Below are 15,339 nucleotides of genomic sequence, written 5' to 3' on the forward strand. Positions count from 1 at the left end.
AGGGCTGCCTTCTTGCCCAGCGTTATGTCACAGGGCATGAACAGATGATATGCTGGGGCAGGATCAGGAAAGGAGGGATGAGGAGAAAGGAGGAGGCCGCCAGCGCAAAGACTGACGATAATAGTAAGGGAGGGGTGGGGGTTTGGTCTGGCAGCAACGCTGAATCTGTGTCTTTTCAACTGGCTTTTCTCCGCTGCTCTGTGTTTGCGACTCTTTTGAGCTTCGTTTGTGCAGCTCAGAGAGACTTTGCACTCAGGTAGGATATGCTTTATCTATTTTTTGTGATGTAGTTTGCATAACTGTCTTAATCAGCGCGTTGAAAACCCCCCAAAAAACCTTGATAGATCTTTAATATCTGATATTATTTGTAGCATTTGTCATTTTTTAATTGCTTTTTTAAAATGTAGACATTGTACAAATAAATTTGAAGGTTTTCAGGCGATGACCAAGTTTTTATAGTGCAGACTCATCTTCATTTCACAAGGTCCAACAAAAATATGTTTAGGAATTACTGCCATTTTGTGCAGCATATCATTGTCCGTGGATAAGAAAATTCCTTTGTAAAATGTTTAGATTTTTGGCAAACAATATTGCACATTAAGCATTTTAGTAAGCAAATACAACAATACACTGCACAATTTAGCCCCACATAATGCATTAAATCATTAAAAATATGATATTTTATATCCGTATACGTGGTGTCCAAAATACAGGCGGTTTGATGATATTTAATGCCCAGTAATGAGTGGTTTGTTTTGTTGCTTGACAATACAGTACAGATTATTAGGCCCAGAATGTTGTGTACACTTCATTTGGCAGGAACAAAATTAGTCGGTCTCCTAAACAATACACAGTTTAGACCTGTATTCTGCATTAAGTCATAAAAATAAGATATATATCGTTATACCTAGTGTCCAAAGTACAGGGGCTTTTTTGAAATTTAATGCTCGGTAATGAGTGGTTTGTTTTGTCACTTGACAATACAATACGGATTATTACGCCTAGAATGCTGTGTACACTTCATTTGGCAGGAACAAAACTAGTCAACCTCCTAGACAATGCACAGCCGGGGGCACAAGGGGGGAAGACACGCATTGGGGTGCAGGGACAAGAATATGGCCTACAAAAAGGAAGAGGGTAGTGTACTTCATATTGTTATTAATTTTTGTTGTTGGTTTGGTGTGCAGCTATTTCACATGACACTTCACCCGAATGTAATGCTGTGAGACTCAGGCGGTTGGAAGCGGCATATTTTGGCAAACGACAGCAATGGTAAAAGCGTTGTCAGTATACAGGTTCCTATCGTGTCAGTGCACGTTCCACTGCGCCCTGCACGGTGGAACCGTGTTTTTCCCTTCTTACATAAGCTCCAACGTGCCAGCTCAAGTGTGAAATATGTGCATCACCATGCCATCGCATTGACACGAATCTGGAATAGAGCACAGGGCCTGGCTGCCTGCCTCATAAAAATAACGCAATCCCCTAGAAACTTCATCACTCGGGATTAGAATGGCCCACTAGTAGCTTTTGTATAATGTTTTAAGTTAGACACCTGATTCAAAAATATATTCATTAGATACATTTTTAGAATAAGCAAAACTATAATTTAATGACTCAGTTCCAGGGTTAAACTGTCACCATTATAACACGTTGAACTATACAGGCAATGTTTTAAATAACATTTTGACATTATTAACTGTCAATCAATAGTACAAATAATAGTAAAACCATTATACAGTACCTTTATTATCTCCCTTTTGGATAGTATGTATCATGTTATTGCTTTTAGAAGAAAAAAAAAAAGATCAATGTAGTTTCGTTTTGTAATAAAAAATAAAAATAAATGCTAAATTAGTAAGGGTAAAAGTGCTGTTTGCAACTTCCTCACAGTAACATTTTTCCAAACAAAAAATATAACAAGAACACCACCAGCTTATGTTACCATTAGAGGTTAAACAGAACACATTTGTTTGACAATTGTCTATATTTTTCACAATTACAAAGTTTATGTCATAATTTGTTTTACTGGCCCAAATAAAATGATTGTTGTTTACGGCGGTCACTCACCTGGTCTCGTCAACACGTACGCGCAGGGAGGGCATGCACACATACAAAAGCAGTCCAAGAGAAGCGACTTAACAATTTGCAGTGATGATGTTGTTTATAATAGTTGGTACATTCAATGACAGCTAACGCTAGCTATCCAGATTACTAATATTACCTAACAACACCTAAAGCCAATGTGCATGCATGTACATAAGTACATAATTATGTCATTATGTACGAGAAGCCGTAAGGGGGCGGGATATACTGTGTAAAATACATTGGAAAGTTGGCAGCCTCTAGGCATCTGTAAGTGTTGCAAGCAGCCCATTTAATTTGACGCAATTTGTACAATTCCGATTCCTTTTTCAATTCTGTTTAACGATTCTGTGTTTTATAAATTTTCATTTTGGAAAAAAGGGAACAAATAGGTTGATTAACATTACGTTTGTTTAGTTAATAAGTAACATTAGTGTACAAACCCAACAGTAAGGTCTTATTATCTCTAATTGTATTATTATTATTTGTTTGGTAAAATAAATAATAATAATAGAATGAATGATTATAAATAGTATATAATCCAACACCAAAATAAATATTCTTATATAGAAATGAACTAAAAACAACATACATCTCGTTTAAAATTTTTCAAATAGAAATTAAAATTATCCTCTTAAAAAGAATATATGACCTGAGTGCTCAAAAGTAAAACTAAGTCTTTCAGTGACAAATACAAGCAGGTCAAGTCCAACAGTACTGTGCATTGTGCGATTCTGCAACCAGAAACTATGAACATTAACCAATAGTTTGCAGAAAGACAAGCATACAGTATCTGCATTTTCAAGAAGCATACACAATTTTACTAGACAATGTCTCCAGCTGTTGAGAACGCCTCTGTTATCAGCATTATCTGCATTATCAGCTGAGGACATACTGACGTTGCCATGTATACATACTGTAAATACATACATACATACGTGTATATATACTGTATATATAATATGTAAATATTACATATATTTTATATTTATGGTACATTTTTAGTCTACTTTATACCTGCATTATCATTTCCATCCTTACTCTTTCCACCCTTTGTAACTGAGCTACTGTGTGGAATAATTTCCCTTGTGGATCAATAAAGTTTGTCTAAGTCAAAGTGATGCAGATTCACGTCCGGCTCGGAGGGAATCAAAAATGCATCATTCATTTAAAGTTATGACATTTTTGGTGGGCTAATTTTTGTGCATATCGGTAGTATTTCCTCCATTAGATGAAATATTTACTTCAAGTATTTCAAGTTACTGTGTTGTCATTCTTTCTTGTGAGACGTCTGTGCTGCGTCAGCGCCGTGCATGGTGAGGTCATTCACGTCCACAGGAATCAAAACACCCTATACCAGTTTTCGATTCCCATCCTTAGTCAAGTGATCGTCGTATGAAAACAATTAGGTCTGGGCAAAGTTTCCCAATATTGCCTACAAACTGGTGATGCATATATTTCATTTTAAAAAGCACAAAAAAATTATACATATTTAAAAACAAATCTGTGTTTTTAGTAATTAGTATTAACATATCTTTTTTTCTTTTATTACACTGTTGTTGCTGCACATTTTGTTACTACTATATAACACAGGCTGCACTTTGTACAGCCCTGGTTTATGAACACACCATTCTGCCCTCCTTGATTATTTGCCACATATATAAACAGTCTTTAAAATCAGAGATGAAAAAAAACTTGAGGTTGTTTATTGATAGTCTTCACTACGAAGCTAGTGTAAAACTCAGCACACAAAGGAAAGAACAGTCGGAAGGGAATTCATATAGCCCCATTTCTCGCGGTTTACCTGACACATGAAATCTGACAAATTGGGGGGTGCACTATCCACTTTAGCCACCAGACGGCAGTAGTGTTGAATATCTTAATGTGTTGTGAGGCAATTCCAACTTTGACCGCAGCGTCTGTTTTTATGTAGAGCGGCATTTTCCATCATTTTCAGCAGGCTGCTTTGCCAAATCATTAACCCCCCACCTTCCTTTCACTTGAGATCTACCCAGGAATGGGGCCATAAGAATCCCTTCCCTGTTGTACATTAATATCCACATGAAGTGCACATACATGTAGGAATTAACAATAGAGGGTGTTATAAACTGAAAAAAAGCAATACGATTATACAGGATGAAGGTTGGCTCTAAAGCCGCTAGCTGAATGCTAACGTACAATGTGCCAGCTTATAGACAGGCGAACGGAAATTGACAGAGCAAACTTGTACAAACATTCATCAAATGAGATTTTAACGGAACAAAACTGACATAAAACAGCAAGTGTATTTCTACTTACAGGCATATATTCACCAAACTCTGTAGTAATGACTACTGACCGCTAACTTTGTACTCTTTAATGAGGCTCCTGCAGCACACATGCCACTGTGTGTGCGTGCTGAAACTTCAAACTCTTAACTTTAAAACAAAAAAATGTAGCCGATGTTTTGTAGAACATGATTGCGGGAAATAGTAGCACATACATCACCTATAAGGTGTTAGGTTTAGGTTTATTTTTTAATTGTGTCGGCCTTAAATTTACCTGTGGCAGTCCGCCACAAGTAAATGAATATATGGGAAACAATGCTGGGAGGTCAAGTCTTTAGTTCATTTGTATTCCTGCTAGAATTGTAACATGAAAACCTTAAAGACATGACTATCGGCGGCCTGGCGAAGTTGGTAGAGTGGCCGTGCCAGCAATCGGAGGGTTGCTGGTTACTGGGGTTCAATCCCCACCTTCTACCATCCTAGTCACGTCCGTTGTGTCCTTGGGCAAGACACTTCACCCTTGCTCCTGATGGCTGCTGGTTAGCGCCTTGCATGGCAGCTCCCGCCATCAGTGTGTGAATGTGTGTGTGAATGGGTGAATGTGGAAATACTGTCAAAGCGCTTTGAGTACCTTGAAGGTAGAAAAGCGCTATACAAGTATAACCCATTTATCATTTATATCGATTTTGACTGTTAAATCAACAATACAGTTTGTTATTAACTGAAAAGAAGCAACACAATTATACAGGATACAGGTTGGCTCTAAAGCCGTATTGATTTTGGGGGTCTGACTGTCGTTGTTTGTGCAGCCCTTTGAGACATTTGTGAATAAGGGCTATATAAGAAAACTGATTGATTGAGAGAGCCAGGATGTACTGGTTTTTAAAAAAAAATGTTTTTAAATGTAAAGCACTTTTTGCTGTATTTTATATGAATGAAAAGTGCTATACAAATGAAGTTTGATTTAACAATAGATTGAGTTTGATTGATGACTGTGCTGGTCAAAGACTAGTCTGCACGCTTGTGGAGGTGTTCTGCATGCTACTTTTACGGCGGTGTTAATGCACTCTCTCCGTCAAGGCTTGTATAGTTGCCCTGCATGTTTGGATCTCCCGTCCTGCGGCGAATACTTTGCCTTTCGTGACTGCTTGTACGGTATTTGATTACCGAATAAAGGCATGATGCAAAAAACACTCCCTGTTTTTCACTTTTAATACGTACGGCATGAAAAATCTGTATGAAACTGAAGGCTCTCTGTAGCAAAATATCCAGAATATATTTATCATTACACTCCTTATATCCTAAGTGTCAAAGTCAAGACCCGCGGGCCAGTTCCGACCCGCGAATAAATTATCTATGGCCCCCGGGATATTTGATTAGTATTAGAACCGGCCCGCAGGCCACAGCCGCCTGCTGCTGTTTTGCACGCGCCAATACTCAGTGTTGGCGCTGGGAATTTTCAAAATGGGGTCCCAGGGACCCTATCAAGTCATAAAAATGGGGTCCCACAGTAACTTTTTGGGGTCCCACTTTTTTGTAACCGTTTTGAAAACAAATTATAAATGTATGCATCATCCTGTTATATCTCACATTCTATATTGTGTTTTGGAAAAAGGTTGTCATAAAAGTTACTTAATTAATTAAAAAAATAATACAAAAGAAAACACATTCTTTCCTTCATGGATCTAAACTTTACTGCCGCCGAATGTGTTTGTTCTATTTTGGCCAAAGTAAGACAACAAAAACAATCTGAAGTTGTCTTTAGTTTTTTATTTTTAATGCCATTTTAATAGTCCGGCCCGCATGTGTACAGATTTTCCTCCATGCGGCCCCTGAGCTAAAATTACTACGACACCCCTGCCTTATATCCTGAGATGTCTGACTACTTGTTGAATATAGCAACAAAGTCGCTAAGTTGGCAACAAGGATCCCTCTTGCTACATCTTCTTATAATAACAATACATACCATGTAACATTCGGACTGGTAGCGCCAAATCTATTTGTGGAAGTCCAAAATGTATTTGTGGCGGCTCAATGTAAAGGAAACACTGGATATATTGTACTAAATTACTTTATAATTTATTTAAAAAATGTCAGATAGCTTAGCAAACTTGAACCTACATTTGATGTATCGTATTTATTTATTTATTTTTTTCATTTTTTTTTATTGACATCCAGCATCAGACATTCCTATCCATTACATCATATTCACATACATCTTATATCTGTTGTCTGCCCTAAATGTCCAAATGTTTTTTGTTTATATCCCAACCATACCACCCACCACCCCCCGAAAAGAAAGTAACAGCAAAAAAAACAAAACAACAAAGTAATATCTAGAAATACAACAATTAAATAAACAAAAAATAAATGATAATGCATTAATAATAATAATAATCGGAAAAGGAAAAAAAAGGATTACTCCCTATATGTGTACAGGTACTGTATGTATGTGTGTGTGTATATATATATATATATATATATATATATATATATATATATATATATATATATATATATATATATATATATATATATGTATATATATATATATATATATATATATATATATATATATATGTATATATATATATATATATATATATATATATATATATATATATATATATATGTATCTGTTTATTTTTTTTTATTTTTTATTTCCGATTATTATTATTATTTATGTATCGTATTTAATGTACAAAATGTATAAACATTTTCTGTATGCAACTTAAGCATTACATTTGGATGATTTAATATCTGTTGTGCAACAGTGATCCCTTTCTCACGACAAAATTGTATTGTTTGTAGCTATTTTTGTAACGAAAAAATGTCACTGCACTGATTTGGTTCTTCTAAGGATGACATAATTTCACAGGTGCTTTTGAAGCAGACTACATAACATTCATACTGTATTTGTGAATGCCCTTTCTGATGTGTCCCTTTTTTGTTGACATGTACCCTCTTGTAGTCGTCACATCCCATATTAGATTTCTGTAAACGCAGGTGACTGCAGCACGGGGCTATACTTACCCTATGTGTCAGTCTAACATGTACTTGTAACAGTCACATTGCCCTGTTAGCTCTCCTTTTGTGTTTGTATTTAGAAGAGATTTAGGTGGATTCCCACCCTGCTTTACAGTCCACGTCATAAATGTCTCCCAGATGTTGTTCAGTTGGATTAGAGCACTGTGATGTTGGGTAGCTCTAATGGGACGGTAAACAGCAGGAAGGCAGGAATGTGTTTTATATGGTGTGGGGATGGTGTCTGGAGACATGAGTGGAGAACCGTAACACTCTTTACTTGCATGACTGGTGTTCACAATAAAGTACAAAATCAGTGCGTGTTGAGGGTTAAACATTTATAATTTTTATTTTGGATCATAGCTTTGGTCATTATCCAATCACATTGCTCACATGGCATCCTTATGTAACAATTTCTTAGGGCATTATGTATTTTGGTCATTTTAATTTGGTATTTTTTTGTGTTATTTTTAGATTGGTCTGAACTGCAGAGGCGTTGATTTTGCTCTTTAAAGCCATCAGTAGCCTGCTGCCGTGGACTTAATACCACATGACAGCAATGTCCGCTTTGGTCCAGCTGATGGAGAGCCTGTATCCTGAGGTTGCAGGTTTTTATAAAACAGTCTCTCATGCAAATCAGCTTAAAAGAGAAATCCAATGTTAGATAACTATAACGGCCATTAGATTTAATCTCTTTCCTGAAGGGCAAAGCTACAACATTATAAGTGTCCTTCTAATGGGAAATGTTGTTTTTACCAATACTATATGTCAAGCGATAGCACTGCGAAGGCTGTTTGGCAACTGCTATGTTATAATTCTGTGCATTATTGAGGGCTTTTAGTGGCCTAGTGGTTAGAGTGTCCGCCCTGAGATCGGTAGGTTGCATACTTGCCAACCTTGAGACCTCCGATGCCGGGAGGTGGGGGGTGGGGTGGTGGTGGTCTGGGTGGGGCGGGGGCGTGGTTAATAGGGGAGTATATTTACAGCTAGAATTCACCAACTCAAGTATTTCATTTATATATATATATATATATATATATATATATATATATATATATATATATATATATATATATATATATATATATATATTTATATATATATATATTTATATATATATATATATATATATATATATATATATATATATATATATATATATATATATATATATATATATATATATATATATATATATATATATATATATATATATTTATTTATATATATATATATATTTATATATATATATATATTTATATATATATATATATATATGTGTGTATGAAATACTTGACTTTCAGTGAATTCTAGCTATATATATATATGTATATATATTTATTTTATTATACATATAAATAAAATAAATACTTGAATTTCAGTGTTCCGGGGGCTATCCAGTAGATGGCAGTATTGTCCTGTTTAACTTCTCCTCCGTTCATGACTCGGCCACCGTGTTCAATGGAGAAGTCTGTTCTACTAAATGTACAGGCAACATAATTACATACCCCTTCCCTTTCGAACTGTCCTGGATGAACTGAAATTCTTGTTTCCATTCGTTTTGGAACTTGCAAGCGTATTTCTTCATCTTGCTCGTCGACGGCGTCGCCATGTCTGTAACTTCCTCGTTCTTCTGCTTCGTCTCCTTGTTGTGTGCACAGTTGTGCACTCTACTCTCTAAAAGCCGTAGATGTTATGACGTCATTGGGCAGGCAAGCTGTTTATATTGTGGGAAAGCGGACGTGAGAACAGGCTGTCCCCACTCAGGTCCGCATTGAGCTGGAGGGGGCGTGGCCTCCAGCTCCGGCTGAATACCGGGAGTTTGTCGGGAGAAAATGTCTGCCGGGAGGTTATCGGGAGAGGCGCTGAATACCGGGAGTCTCCCGCTAAAAACGGGAGGGTTGGCAAGTATGAGGTTGTGAGTTCAAACCCTGGCCGAGTCATACCAAAGACTATAAAAATGGGACCCATTACCTCCCTGCTTGGCACTTAGCATCAAGGGTTGCCAGGGAGTGAACAAGGGGATGAGTCAAATGCAGAGGACAAATTTCACCTCACCTCGTGTGTGTGTGACAATCATTGGTACTTCTAACTTTTAGCATGCATTAAAACTCAGCAAACATTTTAAGTGTGGCAGGCACTGTGGAAAATGTTATATTTCAAGAGTCCCGAATACTAACCTTTAAAGACTATACTCAGTAGCGCCCCCTATATAAATATTTGTATTAAATCAGCCCATTGTCACCAAAGGTGAAACAAAAAGTTGCAAACAAACAGGAAGTTGGCCATTTTGGTTTGGACCAGCCATTTTGGGCGAAAACCAGTTGTCATTTTTTGACAATCTCCTCCTGGGGTATTTGACCAGTGAAGGCCAAATCACAATCAGGGATACTAAACGGATATAGAATGAAAAATTACGATGTATTTTAGCCTATGCCATTAAAAGGCATGACGACAAACTTTAATGGGCAGTCTGACGATTTGCCACAAAAAGTTAAACATTAATAACTCGACTCCACATGGTCACTTTTTGATCATAATTGACATGAATTATGAAAACTACACCCTTAAGCTATGTGTGGGTCACTTCCTGAGTTAGCCACTGTGCCACCCAGAAAATCTAAAAAAAAAAAGTTTACCTTACTTACTTGCGTTGACCCCATGTTATGTGGATGGGCGAGGTCCCGTCAAGCGCTATGATTGCTACTACTTAGCGATGAAACGATTATTGTCATAATTATAAACTAGTAATATGGATTTTAAGCAGCACGGCGGCACATGGGGTTAGTGCATGTGCCTCACAATACGAAGGTCCTGAGTTGTCCTGAGTTCAATCCCGGGCTCGGGATCTTTGTGTGTGGAGTTTGCATGTTTTCCCTGTGACTGTGTGGGTTCCCTCCGGGTACTCCGGCTTCCTCCCACCTCCAAAGACATGCACCTGGGGATAGGTTGATTGGCAACACTAAATTGGCCCTAGTGTGTGAATGTGAGTGTGAATGTTGTCTGTCTATCTGTGTTGGCCTTGTGATGAGGTGGCGACTTGTCCAGGGTGTACTTCGCTTTCCGCCCGAATGCAGCTGAAATAGGCTCCAGCACCCCCCGCAACCCCAAAAGGGACAAGCGGTAGAAAATGGATGGATGGATGGATGGATGGATGGATTTTAAGAAGCCAGAACATTATTGAATGTTTTCTTCTGCCAAGGAAGGTATGTTTTTTTGTTTTTTTTCAGAGGACTTGATATAAAGATTTCAGTGTGTGCACAAGTACTTTTTGAGCACGTTCAACAATACCACAATTATAATGATCATTTTGGTTACAATAACCGTGATTTTCATATCGTTACATCCCTACTTCTACTATGCTTTCTGGAAACATTATCAGATAAAGTGGGTCCGGCTTTTGTGTTCTTAGCACTAAAAAGTGCTCGCTTAAGTTAGCGTCGACATACAGTAGAGGCCAAAAGTTTGGACACACTTTCTCATTTCAATGCATTTTCTTTATTTTCCTGACTATTTACATTGCAGATTGTCACTGAAGGCATCAAAACTATGACACCTGTGAAGTGAAACCCATTTCAGGTGGCTACCTCTTGAAGCTCATCGAGAGAATGCCAAGAGTGTGCAAAGCAGTAATCAGAGCAAAGGGTGGCTATTATGAAGAAACTAGGATATAAAACATGTTTTCAGTTATTTCACCTTTTTTTGTTAAGTACATAACTCCACATGTGTTCATTCATAGTTTTGATGCCTTCAGTGACAATCTACAATGTAAATAGTCATGAAAATAAACAAAACGTATTTGAATGAGGAGACGGTGCACTGCAAAAACTGAAATCTAAGTAAGATTAAATATCTCAAATAAGGGTGATATTTGCTTATTTTCTGTCTAAGATCATTTTTCTCACTAAGCAGATGTTATGTTAATGTTATACTTGTTTTAAGTGTTTTGGTCCTAAATGATCTCAGTAAGATATTACAGCTTGTTGCTGAGATTGTATGACCTATATTGAGTAAAACATGCTTGAAACTAGAATATCAAGTGTTGCAAAGCTGTGTCATCAACACTCAAGTATAAAACTGCTTTTTTAAAGTAATATTTCTTATTTCAAGCATGGGAAAAAAAAATCATGACTTTGACACAATTGTGTCTCATATTAAAACAGATGACAGCCAAATGGACTTTGCTGTTTTATTTTCAATGAAACAATAGAAAATACGTACTCATACAGTAGTACAGTTCTTATTAGTGAGAATATACTTGTTTTAAGGTATTTTTGGGTTCATTGTTGTTAGCTAATTTTACTTGTTTTGGAAAGTCTTGACAAGCCAAATTTTCTTGTTCTATTGGCAGATAATTTTGCTTAGTTCAAATAAAATATCCCTAATTTTTGTAATTTTTTTTCTTATTTTTGAACACTGACTTTTTGCAGTGTGTGTCCAAACTTTTGGCCTGCACTGTACATGGTCGACCGCTTTTGTCGACATAACATTTGAGACACAACAGGGTCAACATGTGTAGCATTGTTCAATGCATTGTCATAAGCAGCATGTACCAACTGTAGCAAGCATATTGTCAGTATGTTATTCGCGCCAAACACCTTCAGTAAGAAATGGCGTTGAAATGGCGTCCCTGTAATCTGTACTTGATTGCTAGTTTGCACTGAACACGGCACTGTTATGCTACTGTGCATTCCAAGTACATTTTTTTTTGGTATAGTATTTATTTGCAATAGCAGTTTATTAGTAGACTTGTAGTCCTTTATTTACAAGAGCAAATGAACATGATTTAAATGTTGTATCTGTATTATTGTTATTTAATACATCATGGTCAAGCGTGACCTTCTGATTGATAGCTTCAGGTCAATGTGCTATCATTGCAGAAGCAGCAACTGCCTGCTTCTGGCTTTGGCAAACTGAGCCATGTCATTCACTTGTCCCCTCAGGATTGCATGATATGACTGTTACATAATAAAAGGGCACAGATTGCTGTGTAGTTGGTTAGTGGTTTCTTACCACTTGGTGCCATGCAAGACTGAATTAAGGCATGAAGAACAGCGCTACAGTGGGACAACGGCTTTAAAGTGAATTAAAACTCCAACCATACACAGAATTGGTTGGGAGAGCGTCCGTGTCAGCAACCTGAGGGTTCCTGGTTCGATCCCCGGCTTCTACCATCCTAGTCACATCCGTTGTGTCCTTGAGCAAGACACTTCACCCTTGCTCCTGATGGTGGTCAGGGCCTTGCATGGCTGCTGCCGCCATCAGTGTGTGAAGGTGGAAATAGTGTCTTTACAAGTATAACCCATTGACCATTTATAAGATTATTAACAGTGGATAATATGTATCATAATAATACATCATTATTATGATGTTTGTATTACTATTAGTGCATCTCCTGGGATAGGCTCCGGCCGTGCCAGCAACTTAAATGCTCCAGGTTCGATCCCCGCCTCCGCCATCTTAGTCACTACCGCTGTGTCCTTGGGCAAGACACTTTGCCAACCTGCTCCCATTGCCACCCACACTGGTATATATGTAGCTTAAAGATGTAGATAATATGCATAATAAAGAAGGAAAAAAACATGTAAGTCGCATTTTTTGGGGAAATTTATTTGATAAAACCCAACACCAAGAATAGACATTTGAAAGGCAATTTAAAATAAATAAAGAATAGTGAACAACAGGCTGAATAAGTGTACGTTTTATGAGGCATAAATAACCAACTGAGAACGTGCCTGGTATGTTAACGTAACATATTATGGTAAGAGTCATTCAAATAACTATAACATATAGAACATGCTATACGTTTACCAAACAATCTGTCACTCTAATCGCTAAATCCCATGAAATCTTATACGTCTAGTCTCTTACGTGAATGAGCTAAATAATATTATTTTATATCTTACGGTAATGTGTTAATAATTTCACACATAAGTCGCTCCTGAGTATAAGTCGCACCCCCGGCCAAACTATGAAAAAAACTGCGACTTATAGTCCGAAAAATACGGTAAGTGAAATGAAGTGAATTAATATTTATATAGCGCTTTTCTCGAGAGATTCAAAGCGCTTTACATAGTAAAACCCATTATCTACACTTATAGTCCGAAAAATACGGTACATACTATGCAAATATAAAAAGGTAAGGTTTTATTTTTTTGTATTTTTTCATTATTTGTTTGTAATTGGTTTCTAATCTTCATTTACTTCATTACATTATGTCTTTATATACATATTTATTTAATTTTTTTAATAAATTATGGCCAAAGGGGGCGCCTTTCAATTTCTTACACACACTTGTTATTACATATGTTGGCCAGAGGGGGAGCACTTCAAATTTTTACACACACTTGTTATTTCATATGTTGACCAGAGGGGGAGCACTTTTAAAAAAATCCCTCCTTTTTAGGACCACCCTAATTTTGATAGATTTCACCACCAGGGGTGCAAATGAGACATTCTCTATAACAGTGGTTCTCAACCTTTTTTCAGTGATGTACCCCCTGTGAACATTTTTTTAATTCAAGTACCCCCTAATCAGAGCTAAGCATTTTTGGTTGAAAAAAAGAGGTAAAGAAGTCAAATACAGCACTATGTCATCAGTTTCTGATTTATTAAATTGTATAACAGTGCAAAATATTGCTCATTTGTAGTGGTCTTTCTTGAACTATTTGGAAAAAAAGATATCAAAATAACTAAAAACTTGTTGAAAAATAAACAAGTGATGAAATTATAAATAAAGATTTCTACACATAGACGTAATCAACAACTTAAAGTGCCCTCTTTGGGGATTGTAATAGAGATCCATCTGGATTCATGAACTTAATTCTAAACATTTCTTCACAAAAAAATAAATCTTTAACATCAATATTTATGGAACATGTCCAAAAAAAATCTAGCTGTCAACACTGAATATTGCATTGTTGCATTTCTTTTCACAGTTCTTTTTGACAGACATTTTAGTGAGGGTCAAACCATCATGTCATGGGGGAAACTCTGGGTTTATGATAATGAATGGAATAGCCTACTTGATTTGATGTTCAGTTTATGAACTTACATTCATATTTTGTTGAAGTATTATTCAATAAATATATTTATAAAGGATTTTTGAATTGTTGCTATTTTTAGACTATTTAAAAAAAATCTCACGTACCCCTTGGCATACCTTCAAGTACCCCCAGGGGTACGCGTACCCCCATTTGAGAACCACTGCTCTATAAGATGCAATGGTTTTCCGTATTGGGACCATGATTTTGGTCCTAACATGTTCACCGGTCCTCATATGGAAGGTACTTTTCCTTGTTGATGTCTCAAGAAGGGTGGCAATACAAGAACACACACACATGCGTCTGTTGACTATATTAATGAGTGAGTGACCATTGATGGCATAGTCTGCTTGTTGACTGCAATATTGTGTTTATGTGCCGCCTACAGGGTGAAATATTTGGACTGGGTTCAGAAGAAGAGCAGAGCGTTGCCATCGCTGAAGACAGCAACGACATCTACATCCTGTCGGGGGATCAAGCGCCTGATCAGCTGAGCCCTCCGTCGTCTCTGCTGTGCACGGGCGACAACAGCAGCGGGCTCAGCTCCTGGCAGACAGAGAGCTTACCCGTGTCGCTGGCCGGCCACGAGTCGTGGGCGCAGGTGTGCGCGATGGACCCCGAGGACATCAAGAGCCTGGACAGCAACGAGGGCGCGGCTCTGGCCGAGGAGCGCAGCGAGAACAACTCATCCAACTCGGACATCGTCCATGTGGAGCGCGAGGAAGCCGAGCTGCTGGATGAAGGCGGAGCCATAGAGGAGAGCATGATGAGCGTTTTAGGTACGGAGAGTGAGCTCGCTCAGCTCCGGGAGGAAATTAGTAGCCAGATGACCGCAGCTCCTGCGACGTCAGAGGTAGAATCCGCAGCACCTGCCTCTCTGATCTCTCTAGAAGAACCTGCCGTTGTCTTAGAGACGTCAACAG

General features: G+C 37.6%; 1 protein-coding gene across 3 annotated transcripts in view; it reads left to right on the plus strand.

Moving 5' to 3' along the window:
* bcl2l13 (BCL2 like 13) overlaps positions 1–15,339 on the plus strand; it is a 38,149-nt gene that overhangs the window by 21,731 nt on the left and 1,079 nt on the right. For all 3 annotated transcript variants that reach the window (XM_062035851.1, XM_062035850.1, XM_062035852.1), the window contains one exon: positions 14,805–15,339. This exon is cut by the window's right edge and continues 1,079 nt beyond it. In XM_062035851.1, the coding sequence (XP_061891835.1) occupies positions 14,805–15,339 (535 nt within the window). The remainder of the gene's footprint in view (positions 1–14,804) is intronic.

This window comes from Entelurus aequoreus, linkage group LG24 (genome assembly GCF_033978785.1).
Source record: "Entelurus aequoreus isolate RoL-2023_Sb linkage group LG24, RoL_Eaeq_v1.1, whole genome shotgun sequence".
NCBI lineage: Eukaryota > Metazoa > Chordata > Actinopteri > Syngnathiformes > Syngnathidae > Entelurus > Entelurus aequoreus.